The sequence below is a fragment of the Chrysoperla carnea genome, chromosome 5 (genome assembly GCF_905475395.1).
Source record: "Chrysoperla carnea chromosome 5, inChrCarn1.1, whole genome shotgun sequence".
Lineage (NCBI taxonomy): Eukaryota > Metazoa > Arthropoda > Insecta > Neuroptera > Chrysopidae > Chrysoperla > Chrysoperla carnea.
The window spans coordinates 7757445-7772725 of NC_058341.1; the positions used below are offsets into that span (position 1 = coordinate 7757445).

The 15281-nt window shown below is 29.5% G+C and overlaps 5 protein-coding genes across 5 annotated transcripts; 4 read left to right on the plus strand and 1 right to left on the minus strand.

Annotated features, from left to right (window-relative positions):
• The first annotated feature begins 103 nt into the window (after positions 1 to 103).
• LOC123300405 lies at positions 104 to 652 on the plus strand. The gene is made up of 3 exons (XM_044882976.1): positions 104 to 236; positions 302 to 538; positions 608 to 652. The coding sequence occupies exons 1-3, from the start codon at positions 138 to 140 to the stop codon at positions 650 to 652; spliced, it is 381 nt and encodes a 126-aa protein (XP_044738911.1). The 5' UTR covers positions 104 to 137.
• Positions 653 to 868: 216 nt separating this feature from the next.
• Positions 869 to 1579, plus strand: LOC123300412 (testis-expressed protein 9). Its single transcript, XM_044882984.1, has 3 exons — positions 869 to 1157; positions 1216 to 1350; positions 1412 to 1579. The coding sequence occupies exons 1-3, from the start codon at positions 969 to 971 to the stop codon at positions 1577 to 1579; spliced, it is 492 nt and encodes a 163-aa protein (XP_044738919.1). The 5' UTR covers positions 869 to 968.
• An 814-nt stretch (positions 1580 to 2393) lies between these two features.
• On the plus strand, positions 2394 to 4392 carry LOC123300493 (E3 ubiquitin-protein ligase RNF113A). Its single transcript, XM_044883076.1, has 4 exons — positions 2394 to 2478; positions 2549 to 3064; positions 3131 to 3320; positions 4165 to 4392. The coding sequence occupies exons 1-4, from the start codon at positions 2394 to 2396 to the stop codon at positions 4370 to 4372; spliced, it is 999 nt and encodes a 332-aa protein (XP_044739011.1). The 3' UTR covers positions 4373 to 4392.
• A 2800-nt stretch (positions 4393 to 7192) lies between these two features.
• On the plus strand, positions 7193 to 10824 carry LOC123299919 (probable chitinase 2). Its single transcript, XM_044882341.1, has 5 exons — positions 7193 to 7643; positions 8950 to 9046; positions 9114 to 9503; positions 9798 to 9931; positions 10037 to 10824. The coding sequence occupies exons 1-5, from the start codon at positions 7198 to 7200 to the stop codon at positions 10314 to 10316; spliced, it is 1347 nt and encodes a 448-aa protein (XP_044738276.1). The 5' UTR covers positions 7193 to 7197; the 3' UTR covers positions 10317 to 10824.
• A 357-nt stretch (positions 10825 to 11181) lies between these two features.
• On the minus strand, positions 11182 to 14049 carry LOC123299811 (BRCA1-associated protein). The gene is made up of 7 exons (XM_044882179.1): positions 13870 to 14049; positions 13516 to 13786; positions 13115 to 13455; positions 12766 to 13026; positions 12233 to 12497; positions 12019 to 12168; positions 11182 to 11791 (listed from the first exon to the last, which is right to left on the minus strand). The coding sequence occupies exons 1-7, from the start codon at positions 13937 to 13939 to the stop codon at positions 11443 to 11445; spliced, it is 1707 nt and encodes a 568-aa protein (XP_044738114.1). The 5' UTR covers positions 13940 to 14049; the 3' UTR covers positions 11182 to 11442.
• Positions 14050 to 15281: the final 1232 nt, after the last annotated feature.

Sequence of the window (15281 nt, forward strand, 5' to 3'; positions counted from 1 at the left end):
CATTTTGTTACCATGGTATGTAATTACCCTTGTTTACACAATCTGTTGGCGACCACTCATAAAATAATTAACAACGGTTTTGGTTTAAAAAAATCTTTAAAATTCAAAGCAAAATAGTTCCAAAAGAAAATTTGAAAATGGATAACATTTATCATAAGGAAGCTGAATTTCATAAAATGAATTTACAGCTTGAACTTAAAACTCAAGCATTAATTGATGAAGTGGATACCGTAATTGTAAGAAACTCTCCGGAAAGGTCTTAAATCAAAATTGTTTTCAATTTGAGTTATTTTTTTTCTAGAAAAGTCAAGAAGTAAGACATACAAATCGTCCAAAAACTACGACTTTAAAACGACAAGATTCATGTGCAGTTTTATCCGAGGATAATTATTCTAACTTTGAAGATATTGACTTTGCCAATTCAGCCGAAAATAATAAACGTAATACGACGTTAAATGGTATTGCTAAATTTCTTAAAATGAAAATGTTGAAAATGCAAGAAGAAGTTAAACGGTTACAAATTGAATTTAAACGCAAGGTAAAGATATGATTTAAAGGGATGCCAAATTAAGGTTCTTCGATAACTATTTAACGAATGATTATACAGAGTGTCCCAGGAGTAACGGGCGTCCTTGTTGAATTATGTAAATAATAAAATTCTAAGACGAAAAGTCCTCTTTTATTTTTGAAGATCCGCCAATCAGAAGCGTGGGAAGGCAGGGGGAGGATTTTTTTTTAAATCTGCTGTTTCTACGCAAATTAAAAGTTTGAATGTGGAAAGATTGGAGGGATCTGTTGAAGAGTTTCATTCGATCTTAAAAATATATAATTATTTGTTAAATTTTTAGAGTGATAGTGTAAAAAAATTACAAATTGAAAATAAAAATTTAGAAGATGAGCGTACAAAGTTATTACAACAATTACAAACAGCAAACGATGCAATTGGTAAAAATGACGATCATTTAACAATGTTACAGCAACGATTACAATTAAAAGAAACTGAAAATCATTGTTTGCGTAAAGAAATCGATGGCTTAAAAAAAGATCTTAGATCACAAGGATCGATGACATCTTCAAGTGAAGTTCGATTAAATCGAGCTTTAGAAGAAATTGAACGCTTAAAGTATAATATAAAAGAGAATAAAATGGAACTTAAGGTTTGTATTATACTAGTTATCAAATCTGACTATATCTAATGATTTTTTGTATGTTTAGGAAGCTCGAGAAAGTAATGGCAAAGAATTACAAGAGTTACGGATAAAAAATAAACGCTTGGAAAATCAAAAAGCAGATTTATCCAATGCTGTCAAAAAGCAATCTTTATTAATTGATAATTTAAAACGGCAAAAAGTATTTTATTAAAATAAATTTACTTTAAACAATAATTCTGATACCAATAAAAATTTTTTAGTTACATCTTGAAGCAAGCAAACTATTAAATATTACCGAAGAGGAATTTCTAAAAATATTAGATTGGACTATAACAAGTAAAAGCGATTCGCCAAAAACTGTTACAAAAGATGTTAAAGTCCATAACAAAGTTGATGACGTTAAAGTTGAAGAAGTGAATTGTCAATAAGATGCATATGCGAAATATTTTTTTATTCGGTTTTAAACTTTTCATTTAATGTTTGATGATATTTATATTTATGTATAATGATTGTATTTAGAATAACTAAGGGCAAAGTGACACACTGATTTTTTGTGATGAGTATTTCGACTAGGATAGAGGTTGCCCAATATGTAAAAATATTTTCCAACTTTAAAACTAACAATTTATTACTTTAAAAAAGTATAAACTTAATTATTTGTCCCTATTGTCCTTAGTAAAATGATGTTCGTCGGAATATTACTCGCCAGATATTTGTCGATTTTCGAAATTCAGTGTAATACTTGGCTCTTAATTACCGTAAACACGGCCACTTGTGCAATAAATTTCATTGTACATAAATTTTTGGGTAAATTTTATTGAATGTTCTTCGCTTAACCTGCTAATATTAGATTTTCCTACAAATATTTTTGGTTTTTATGATGTTACATTAAAACTAAATAGAAAGGTCTAAAAGCTACTGGTCTCCGTTGCGCTAATTTTCGCCGAAGTTATTTAAGTTTGCAGAAAAATGTTTTAAATCTAGTTATTTGTTATTTTAAAAACCTCATCTTTTTCCGGTGACGAATGTGAGCTTATTTTTAGCCCTCTGCACTCAATAATCAAAGTTTTATTGAAAATTTGTGCTGTTCATCATGTTTTTACAATAACCTGTATAAATGTCCTATTTATCAGGTACTGAATGCTAAAAAGGTCCGTAGGTAAATTTCAGTTTTATCGCGCAAGAGTGATAAATGTCAAAATATTTAAAAATAGTGGCATGTTATTAGAAAAAATATAAATAATGGCTGAAACAAGTAGTTTTACTTTTAAAAAACGACAAATTAAAAATAAAATAACACGAAAACGAGCAAGAAGTTCTTCGGAAGGTAACAAATTATTCTCTCAAACAAAAATTCAATTTTGAAATCAAAATCCTTACTATTTGAAATCTTGTAGATAATAGCGCCGAAAGTGAACAGGAATCGGCTGTAATTAAACCGGAATCAAGAAAAAAGAAAGCAAATCCAAACATACAGGGTACTCTAAAAACAAAACGTAACGAAGGTATTGAAAAACCGAAAAAAAGTAGTGATGATTCAAGTGATGAAGATGTTGTTACTGTTAGTTACAAATCGAAACGTGTTGCTGAAATTAGTGGGCCATCAGATCAAGGTGCAACCGCTACGCTAGAAATTGAGACTGAAACGGATCGTGATGCTCAAGCCATATTCGAAAAAAGTCAAGCAATCAATGCAGAATTGGAGGGTAAAGAGGATGATAAAGTATATCGTGGTATGAATAACTATGCTCAATATTATAAGAAAAAAGATACCGCTGCGGGAAATGCTAGTTCTGGTATGGTAAGAAAAGGACCAATACGTGCTCCAGCACATCTTCGATCTACGGTACGATGGGATTATCAACCTGATATTTGTAAAGATTATAAGGAAACTGGATTTTGTGGATTTGGAGGTAAAATATTGATAGTTCTAAGATTTACACAATTTTTTTGGTAAATGGTTTTTTTTTGTTCAACAGATAGTTGTAAATTTTTACATGATCGTAGCGATTATAAAGCTGGATGGCAATTAGAACGTGAAGGTGGTGGTCAAGGAGATGATTCCGATGATGGTGATGATAAGAAATATGAAATTGATTCGGATGAAGATGATATTCCGTTTAAATGTTTTATATGTCGTGAATCCTACAGAGATCCCGTTGTGACAAAGTAAGTAATAGGGAATATTCATGAAATTTAAATTTGGTTCAAATATTTTTCTTCCGTAACTTTTAATGACTGGACATTTCAAATAAACCATTATTTTAGTAATTAATATCTTTTTAATTTCTTTAAATTAATTAATAAAACTACAAATTCAGTGAGGGCATTTAAAAATTTCTAAAATGGAAATTCAAATTTTTATACGGACGTGACATCATAGTACGGGCTTGTCAAATTTGTTGACATACTGTATGATATTAATTACTTACATTTTATATGGCATTTCATTAAATTAATCCTAATCATTGTTTTGTAAATCCGGGCCTTCACCGATCTTGATACCATTGGAGATAGCAAGATGCTTCTCAAGGTACTGACGACCTTGCTTCCTTTTTGAAGCCTATTATTAATCATCATCTCTTCATCCGCATTTGCTGTAATTAAGACACCTAGGTATTCAAAATCTGCAACACTTTGAAAGGAGTACGTTTTCTTGGGTGTTTGAATGTTTAGATCACTTTCAGCTTCGCCATCATGGTTTTGTAAATTAACATATTTTGTTTTACTTTCATTAACTGTAGTTCGACTTTACTTCTGGTGATAACTGCTAAATCATCTGCATATGCTACGGTTTGATGCTTAAAGTGGTTAACAGTACCTTTTGTTTGCAATCCACATTCCATGATTATGACTTCAAGCACTAAGTTAAATAACAGTGTAGACAACGGATCTCCTTGCCTTAATCCCTTTTTTACACAAAAAATCCCTTTTTTTGTGCTATAGTGGTTTATTAACACTATAAAACCTAATTAAGACACTTTTCAAAAATTTAATTCCGCCATTGTTTCAGATGTAAACATTATTTTTGTCAACAATGTTTAGTGGATCAATTTAAGAAGAGTATGCGATGTTTTGTATGCAACACACAAACAAGTGGTCTATTTCAGCCGGCTAAAGAAATTATTGCACGACAGAAAAATATGGATCTACATAAACGTAATTATAATGATTCCGATAATGATGCGGAAAATGCTGTCGATGACGATGATTCGGATTAATTAAAAATAATTAATTTAAATAGTTTGAATTATTGAATTAATAATGTAAAAATAAAATGTATTTTATTGTATTATTCCTTTTTAAATTATGAGCGAAAAATTAATGGGATTACATACTTGATTTATTAAAGTAGGATAAAATTTGGGTGTGATAGGGCAAAATCAGATTTTTTTATTTTAATGACGTCATAGAGTATAAAAAAATCAATTTTTTGGATAGCAAAATCAAATGTTTTGGATTTTAATCGTCATACAGTATAAAAAGTCAATAATTTTCTTAAGGGTACCTCTTAAAAATCGAATAAATCATCAAAATACAAGGAAAGCATGAATATTTGTATTTTTCGAATAGGAAAAATTCCAATTTTCATATCTCAAAAACGGTCAGGGAATTTTGTTATCATGAAAAAAATCAGGTAATTTCAAATAACCAATTTGATCTCTTTCCTGATTTAGTAAATAGTGAGTTAGTCACTACAAGGTCATCTCACCACACATGATAGATAGTGATAAACAATTTTTTTTTCTCACTGAAATGTTTTTTGAGGGACTTTTCCTCATATATGCAGCCTACCACTGACTAATCATGACTAACAAAGTAGATAATTACAGTCTAGCCCACTTATTAGTATGAAATGGAGATAAGAAAAGAAGAACAAAAGAGACAAAATCAGAAGTTTTAGCTAGAATAATAAATTAGATAAGATGAAAAAATTGCGTTTTCTAAATAATATAAATTTGTGTAATCATTTGAATCATTTTATAATCTTCTTTACTTAATATTCATACAAATACAAAAAATCATTACTTCATAATGTCAAATATAATTTAATTAATTAACTAAATATTTGGTTGGAAAATCACGCGACATCCATATATTGTACATGTCAAAATGTAAATCAACAAAAAATCGATATATAATTCTTACTAATAAATTATAAAGATAAAATTTGACAATACGTCTATTCTGAAAGAAATCGACGAAATAAAATGAAACTCACTAAGTTTTTTAGATATCAAAAACTTAAAATGAAAATTTGATTGTTTACATACAGTGTTCGTTGTACATTATTATATATGCGTACACAGAGTTTTCGAATAGTAGGAGAATCTCTTCGCAGTGTGACCTTAGAAATTATAACTAGTGAAATAAAGATTGTAGCCTTGATCAGACCTTGACCTTCAATATCGTTTAAATAAACCAACTCATATTCAAAATTGATAAGAACTACAGGAATTTTAAATTAGGAAAGTCATTCCTTATAAGAAAACTAACATTTTTTGGTATAAACCGAATGGATTGAGCAGAATAAGTATATGCAAATTTCTATCTGTAATGTTTTGTACTTCGAATTTGTGCGGAGTCTAGTCATTTTTCAATTAAATAAGTTAATTTTTTTATTAGGATTATTATTTCCTATATTTTAGTTTCTGCTAAAAGCAGAGGGAGATCTCTTTGAATCATTTCTATTAAAAGCTTTTTTCTACCATTCTAAGATGATCGAAATACAGCGCTTTTTGGAGAGCTGTAGGCAATCACTGATTAAATGATTCATTTCCGTTATTCAATGTTACCTTGTAAATTTGTATATAGAGGTGAAAGTGTATAAATTTATTCAAAGCCAGAAAGAGAAACGATATCTTTTAAAATATTCCAAAAGAAATACCAGTTTTTTTAATATTCTTCCAACTATGCACAATAGCATTTTACATTCTCTTTTAATATACATAAAGTATAATTCATATTAGAATACCCATGTTATTAAATATATCAAACAAAAAATGGTTGGCTCAAGAGGGACATTTCTCTCACTCTGACCTTCATGGCCATTTAAAATTCATCTCAAACTTATACAAAAATTAACGTCTTTTGTTCGAAATATTTTTTTGTACATTAAAATAGATGAATAATGCAAAATAATTGAATGTAAAAATTTGACAATGGATAAAAGTACATTTTTGGATCAAAAAAGATAATGTTAATAAAAATAACAAAATTTGTTGGAAATTTTCCCATCTCTATTATCGCATTTACCGAAACTACTTAATTTTCGAAAAAATGTTTGATGTTTGTTTTTTTTTTTAATATAATCTGCTTACATATTGGTTTTTATATAAAACACGATAATATATTTCTAAAATAAAACTAAAACGAATCAGTTTGGCATTGAAAACGAAGCTATCACATTATTCATTTTCTGAAGGAAAATACGATAATATAGATCGTTCAAACCAAAATGGCACCGAACAAGAGAGAGTGCTGATATATATGTATTTGTACTTATATCTGCTCTCTCTTTTTCTCACAAAAATGGTACACTCTGTATATCACAAATTTGTAATTTTGCACTAAAACGGACCTGCTAGTTTGATAAAACAAACAGTGTAACGTAAAGATAATACTTTACTCATTTCCAAATGTTTATCAAAATATAAAATTGAATCATTCCCCTGGTATTAATTTCGATAACATTAAAAACTCATTAAAGAATTATCATTAACAAATTTTTAAAAATTATCCATAATACTTTTACTAATTTGCGAATAATGTACGTACATCGAGAGAACTTAATTCTGTTTTATTATTGAAGAAGGTATCTTCATTTCTGATTTATACTCTCATAAAAAAGAATGGTTTTCAGGTGAGAATATTGAAACGGTAGAAGGTCTATAACAGTTCGCAATCTCTTCATAATTTTATAACTGTAAATAAAGACAAATATAGAGAAGTTTTTTAGTGAAAAGTGTTTTTTAAACAAAAATACAGTGTTTTTTAAATGTTTTTTAATATACAATTTTAAATCTGTGATCTTCCAAAAACAAAAATGGCATTAATTTTAAATTTAATAATATTTTTAACAATTAGTTCAACATATGTTGTATTTAGTGGTACAATTCATCCAGAAAATACAAAAAATAAGGATAAAATTGTAGCATGTTATATTGGTTCATGGTCTGTTTATCGACCATTGCGTGGATCATTTCAAATCGAAAATATTGATCCAAATTTGTGTACACATTTAATATATTCATTTGCCGGTTTAGATGTTGCAACGAATAGCATTAAATCGTTAGATCCATGGCAAGATTTAGCTGATAATTATGGTAAAGATGGATTTGGACGTATTATTAAAATTAAACAAACACATCCACATATTAAAGTGAGTTTGGCAATTGGCGGTTGGAATGAAGGATCGGAAAATTATTCAAAATTAGCAAATAGTACATCAAGACGGAGTAGTTTTGTTAGTAGTGCTGTAAGTTTTTTGAAGTAAGTTTTATTTGTTTTTTTTGAACTTTTAGTAAAAATTTTTAACTTAATTGTTGCCATTACAACAATGGTAGCCTTATAGTGGTACTTGGATGCCTCGACACCACCCTAAGAAGGTATCGAAAACTTAACGAATTTTGCAATTTAATAAATGTTTGGCAATTTTTTGATTGTTTTATTCAACAATTAATCTATAGACACCATGAAATAATGAAATATGCAACAATTAAACTGTCTGATATCAACAAAACTTCCTATGAACAGTTTATTTACGAATAATTCATTTACGAATAAGGGACGTAGTCATAAAAAATTCTCGTGCCACCTCTTAAAACTTACTAGAGCCTGATTGCACATTAAATCAAATCTCATTAGCGTAATTTTGAGCCAAAATTATTTTAGGCAAGTGAAAACAAACAATTGACTGACTTAATTGTGGAAATGTTCTGTATAGAAAGTGTTAAATATCAGTGCTTGCATTATTTTTTTATAAATTAGAAGAGTTTAAAAAACCAACAAAATTTATTTGGTTTTCGAATATTTAAAAATTATTGAAAGTATTTTCTAGAAATATTTTTTGTTTTTCGAGAATATTTCACAAGACCATTAGTTGAAGCTACCTGCAAATTTTCAACTACCTATCTTTTATAGTTTTGAAGAAAATGGACATTTTGTCCTAATTTGCGCTCACAAGGGTAAACAGTGACGTTTACGAAAAAATGGCAATTTTTTACGTAAACTTTGTTTTAAGCAATTAATTAAATATAACTTACCACAATTAATTGATATTATAATAATCAACAACCTATATTTAAATTTCTACCACTATCTAAATTCGGCCCCAGAGATCGTAAATTCAAAATCCAAGGAAATGATTACTTATTTTCTTAGAATAAGTAGATTTTTCATTAAAATGGACATGATATTTCGTAATTTTTGGGCAAAATTGTTATTGAAAATGATTTTCATTTAAAATACGACGATTCATTATTATTTAAAAAAAAACCGTGAATCTGCTTTATGTGTCATTTCTTAGACAATATAGGCAATATGTATGACATTCACGTGAAGTTTGTGCATAAGTACACTAGCTACATGATTATCGATATCATCTTCGTAATAATTTAGTGATCAATTTAAACTGTATTTAATAAAAACAAAATCAGAAAGGAAATGGAAATACTTTACGAAATAAAAAGGAAATACGTTTTTCATAAGAACTTGGTATTGTCCATTGAAAGGATGATGTCAGCAAGTTTAAAAATGAAAGAAAAATCAAAAATTTAAACTTCTGTTTTTTCCCCAGGAAGTATAATTTCGATGGTTTGGATTTGGATTGGGAATTCCCCACACAACGTGGTGGAATCCCTGAAGATAAACAGAATTTTGTTTCACTAGTTAAAGTAAAGTATATCATAATAAAGATTTGATAAGGAAATGTTTTTCTAATTCACGCTTACCAATATTTAGGAACTTCATACAGCATTTCAAAAATATAATCTACTATTAACAGCTGCATTTAATCCAAATCCAAAAACAGTTGATCAAGCGTACGATGTTCGTGGTGTCTCAAAATATTTGGATTATTTACACATCATGAATTATGATTATCACGGTCTTTGGGATGGAAAAACTGGGCCAAATGCACCATTGTACAGCGATGATGATTTAAATGTAGAATATAGTATAAAATATTTCTTGAAATTGGGTGCACCCAGAGAAAAAGTTGTTTTGGGTTTAGCATTTTATGGGCGAACATTTAATTTAGATACTCCAAATATTGAATCATTGGGGACTCCTTCAACAACTGGTTTCCAGGGACCATTCACTCGTGAAAATGGATTTATGGGATATAATGAAGTAAGTATACTTACTTATATCTCACTTGATTATATCTCATATATGAGATATAATCAAGTAATGATTACTTTGCAGAGAATTTTAGCAGAAACCTCGCGTTCAAACACAAAATCAACCAGATTTTCGTATCTATAGATTATTTAGGGTAAACAGGTTCCAAAAAATATAAAACTCAGTTCATTTTCTGGTTCAGGGCTTATTATTCCGGACTATATATGAAAATTCGAATAATCGGAGCACAAATGAATATTAAACAAGTTTCGATATAAAATTTTAATCTAATTTTTCTTTTAGATTTGTCTGGAGTTACAAAACAATACAGAAAAGTGGACAATTCATTGGGATAAATTAAGTGCTACGCCATTTGCTGTACATGAAACTAAGTTAATTGCATACGACAATCCCAAATCGATTGCAGAAAAAGTGAGGCAAGTATTTCTACATAGTTTCGAACAAATGTTCCATTCTAGATGAAATGGATAATAAAAAACGATGACTAAAGAAATAAATAATTTCAAATCTTAAAATTTCAGAGTGGCCTTAAAATATCGCTTAGCCGGTGTTATGATTTGGTCAATTGATACGGATGATTTCCATGGTGATTGTAAAAATGAGGAAGTAGCTACTCTCGAAAAAGGTTTTCCAATGTTACGAACGGTAAATATTGTGCTAGCTGAATCACCACCCGCTGAAGATTCAAATGAAATTCCAACAGATGTGGATACTAAAACCGATGATGGAAATAATGGATCAATATTGAAAATTAATTTAGTTTTACTTCTATCCACAATTATTATTTCTTTCCATCATTAAAATACCATAATCGTTATAATATTCTACTTTATTTAACAGTGATATAAAAAAATAATAAAAAATTGTTTCCGATTTACCAAAAATTAATGTGCTGAACTGAGTTAAAATAAGTTTAATAAGTTTGTAGGTATTCTATGAAATTTTATAGATTGTGTAATTTTTACACAAATAAAAATGAAATATTGCTTAAAATATTTCAGACAGGAAAAAATTTACGTTTTTAAGAAACGTATTAGCTAAAGAAATCATGAAAGTTTTGCAAAAAAAAACCGGCAATCGTTGCATATTGCTTCAAAAGAAACCACGAAATATTTGTTTCGTGATACCTAAAAGTAGTGATTTCAATGGGCGAAATTTTTCGAATAACCTTAATAAAAATTTGTGTTCATTTTTAGAATATAAAAAAGTGTTTGTTTTTTTTTTAAATTTTATAGAATAAAATTCGTTTTTGACTGTTTAATATGAGATAGAATATTCATTTTTTTAATAAATTTTTTTTAAATAAAAATAATCAATTTTTTATTACAAACCCTTATATAAGGGCTACCTCGGGGCCGTTAATAAGGGTTTATAATCATAATGCTGTACGCAGAGGCGGATTAAGAAATTTTACGCCCGTAGTATTAAAAATACGTTGGTTGTTCGGGTCAGTTCTCCGGCTCGAGCAATCGTTCTTAAATTAGAATATATATGGATACATTCATCAAAGCAATTCTCGCCTCTTTTGAAGTTCTGTGTTTGAAAAAATTTTTGAAGTTCTGCGTTTGTTAAGTAAACAAACATGGTAGAAATTCCATTTATTTATGGATCATTATTTACGAAAGTGCAATGAGAAAGGGGAAGTGGTTGAATAAAAGTAGCTTCATTAACTTTAAAAAAATCTTTATTCAAAGAATCATCTTTATTACAAGAAACAAACAACATCGCATAAAACAACATAAATTTGCTTAAAATTAATATTCTCACGATGTGAGTTCACAAAATATAATCATCTCTACTGAAAAGTGGGGACAGGGGAGTGGTTTGCATGTAAAATGTGAATTTCAGGGTGAGAAGAGGGACAAACTTCTACAAAACATATTAAATTGATGTTACAAAATTTAAATAAGTTATATTTTGTATATTTTCAACGTTTTCGTCGATTTTTTGATGATTTTTGTTTATTATTATTTGTTGTATTACCATTACCATCGCCAGATGTTGGTGGAGATGATGGTGCATCACCAACTGTTACAGTTCCCTCTAATATTTCATCTTTATCAACTGATTTATCAATCGCTTGTTGGGCATTTATGTAAAACATAACATCACGTAATTGATCTTTTAATTCAGCGATTTCATTTTGTTTTAATAATTTTAATTGTTTTAATTTATCTTCAGTTGCTTGTAAACGTGCTTGCCATTGTGCTTGATTATTACGTAATGCTTTGCCAAGTTGACGTTCTTCATTTAATTCTGCTTGAGTTGTATTTAATCTGCAAACAAAAAAAGACGAGCTCGATTAATATACATTGGAACAACATGGAGACCTCGCCCATTTCGCTGCAAATTCCTTAACTTTATAAACTACTCAATTCTTCCTTGTCTCCTCTTGATTTTCTCCCCTCTATCCTTGTCTCACTTGATGCTCTCCCCCTTAACATCCGAACAACTGGCTTTTCAATAAAGCCATCAAAAAATGGACTAAAAATATTAAACGTACCTTTGTGTCAGCTGATTAACTTTCTTTTCTAGACCAGTTTTTTCTTTTGTTAAAGCCACAACTTTATTTTCTAATTCATAATTCAATTGATTCGATTGTGATAATTTCTGTCGTAATACTTCAGTTTCAGCTATCGTTTGACTTTCCAATCTAAAATTTGGATGGAACAATACTTATTAGAATAATTTCGACCGCCATGGATCTTTCATCGTACCTAACAAGTTTCTCCTCGAAATATTGACGCTGTGTATCCAATTGTGATGTTAATAAATATGTAAACTCCAATTGTACAGCATCAACTTTCTCTTCAGCAACCTGTTGACCTTCTCCGGGACCACCAGCCGCTACTAATTTTCCATCACCTTTATTTTGTAATAATCTATGGACAAAATTATCACCATTATAGTCCCAAACACGATTCGAGCCTAATTGTAAGGCATAACAATGACCAGATGCACGATAATGTGATGCAGCATGACCTAGTGGAATAAAAAATACGTATTTATTTATTATGGCTACGAAAGAGTGATTCAAACAGGTTTGGATGTAGACGGAAATAATGCGTTTCTTTGTACCCAAGGCATTAAAGGCGCCCCATTTTTCGTGTCCATAGCTCGAAGAATAAGCACCTTTTTTTATTCGTCTCGATACTGGAATAATTCTCAATTATCAAAAGGCATTATTTCCACTTACAACCAAAACTTGTACGAATTATTCCGACTAAAAATCTTTTTTCATTTCTCTTACCACCCTGATATCGACCACAGCCTACATGACCACAAACCAAACATATCCATAAAGAATCTGTTGTTTGTTGCAAAGGATTGGTATTACCTCCAGCACCTCGACGTCCACATTGCATACATTCACTAGTTTCAGCAAATTCCGGGGATTGTACACAACGACAAACAGGACAAGTAGCATCACCCCATTTTAGGAGACAGGAAGCATGGAATGCATGATTGCAGAGAATTGTTAATACTCCGTCAACACTCTCATCCATTCGTTCTGAAAATTTATTTACTCTGGTGAAACTAATCTACAGGGTGCTTGGAATTTATTTAGCAAATAGTTCAACTCGAAAATAATTACATACCTAAGCATACTGGACAAGTTGGTAATTCTGTATGACCTGGTGGAGGATCCCCATCGGTTGCCCATTCAACACGCGATACCCATACAGCACGACAAATAAAATCCGGTTCAATAGAATTAAACGGCGCTCCATTGTATGTTAAATAAAATTCTTTTGCCGAAACATGACTACGAAATGTTAACAATGCCATATACTGATTCGGAGTTGAATCACGTACAATTCGTACGTGAGATATTTCAGCATGACATGGTGCTATGAATGTTAGTAAATCATTGCAAGTCATCGAAGCTGGAACTCCAATTAAACATAAAGACACGGCATCTGAACCAGAACTTAGGACACTAATACCAAAAACATAATTAGTAACAGCATAGGAATGGAAGATTAGATTAAAATCTTACTCTTCTTTGTAGAGATGTAAAATTCCTTTTGTTAATTCCACAAATGGATTTCCAGAAAAAAATCCAATCTCTGATGAATTAGCGTCTGGGGATGATGAAACATTGTTATCGTTAATTGGTTGGCACAATTCACGAGAATGTGGTGGTAATAATCCCCAATCGTCACGAGGTGTTTCTAAACGACTTGGAAATGTTTCGACAGTAATATCACGTCGAGCACGTTGACTACGCATCACGTCTGGTTCAGCTGACGCCATTGCTCCTTCTGATTCTAAATTAAACAATAAAATTGCACAATGAAATTTTCACAACACTTTTTTGTTTTGTCTATGTCATAATAATTAAATTGATTACGATTTTCTGATGTAGTTTCGTCACCATTGATTTCGACTCGTAATACGCATAGAGATACAAGATCCGACATTCATAAAGTTTTCTTACATAGAAAAACTATTTAAGAAAAAAAACAAAAACTCAAAATTTATTATTATTATTGTTATGTCAAAATATTATTCTGACAAGTAATGCATCTGGCATACATTCATAACAGACAATATATCGGTAAAGAAGAGAATATATAAATTTAGTGATATAGTCTCTGTCTGTCTCTGTTCGCAATAAAAGCAACACAGCATTAGTTTGAAGAAATAAATAGAGATGGCAGTGCCTGTTTCACTCAGTAGATTAGATTGACTCGAGCAACATTTATTTCCAATAGGTAGATTTATTTGGATGTTCAAGTAGTAAATTTGTTCGATCGTATTTTATTTATTATTTATTAAACAATTATTTGTCATTAAGTTAGATCCCCATACTATTGATTTCCACTTTTTACTTTCTTAATCAATGTATTTTAAGGAATTATTGATTGTTCGTTTATTATTAGCAATTGTTGGATTATAAATATTTCACAGAAATTAATTATTTATTGTTTTCATTTATTCAATTGCAGACGCTTTTACTATTTTTTTGTACGTGCTTGCGTTGTCTATATGTCATCATCAATGTTTAAATGATAAGTGCGGGTTTATTGATATCATTATGTAGATTTATATTTTAAAATTTATGTCTTATATTATATCACCTTTGTATTATATTCTCTCTAAGAAAGTATATATTGTGTTTTATAAAGGAGCGTCCCAAAATTAACGCAAGATGTTCGAATCAGACGTTAATCTTGGTATACCCTTTATTAATATTATTATTATTATATAAAAACTATAATAAGAAAAGAAGAAAAATGTCTGTAATTTTGTTTTATGAAAAAGTCCTTTTTTTTGCCATAAATAAATAAAAAACGTTATATATTTTAAATGTTTTTGTTTTTTAAATTTTCTATTCTATTTTTTCTTTCAGAACAAACTTATCAATTAATTTATTATTTAATAAAAGTAAGTATTAAGTTATATGATTATAAATTATATGTTTATACATAATCCGAGTAGCTGAGTGGTTACAGCACTTGACTATGAAACCTAGGTATGTCAGTTCGTATCCTGGTGGAGTTAAAACTTTACTTTTATATTAAACTTGTTCAAATTTTTTGTTTTATTTATTTATTTAACCCCACCCTCTTGTTATAAATAACGTCAGTTATACATATGTCATAAATTACTATTCTGTCAGGGGGTGGGAATTTAAATTATCATAAATCATTCAATCTTTAAAAACATGTCATGCAGGTTCTGTTTAATATTCCTGAAATCAATGAAAAAGATAAAAGATAAAGGTAGGTATAATATTGAATATTAATAATTAAATCAGAA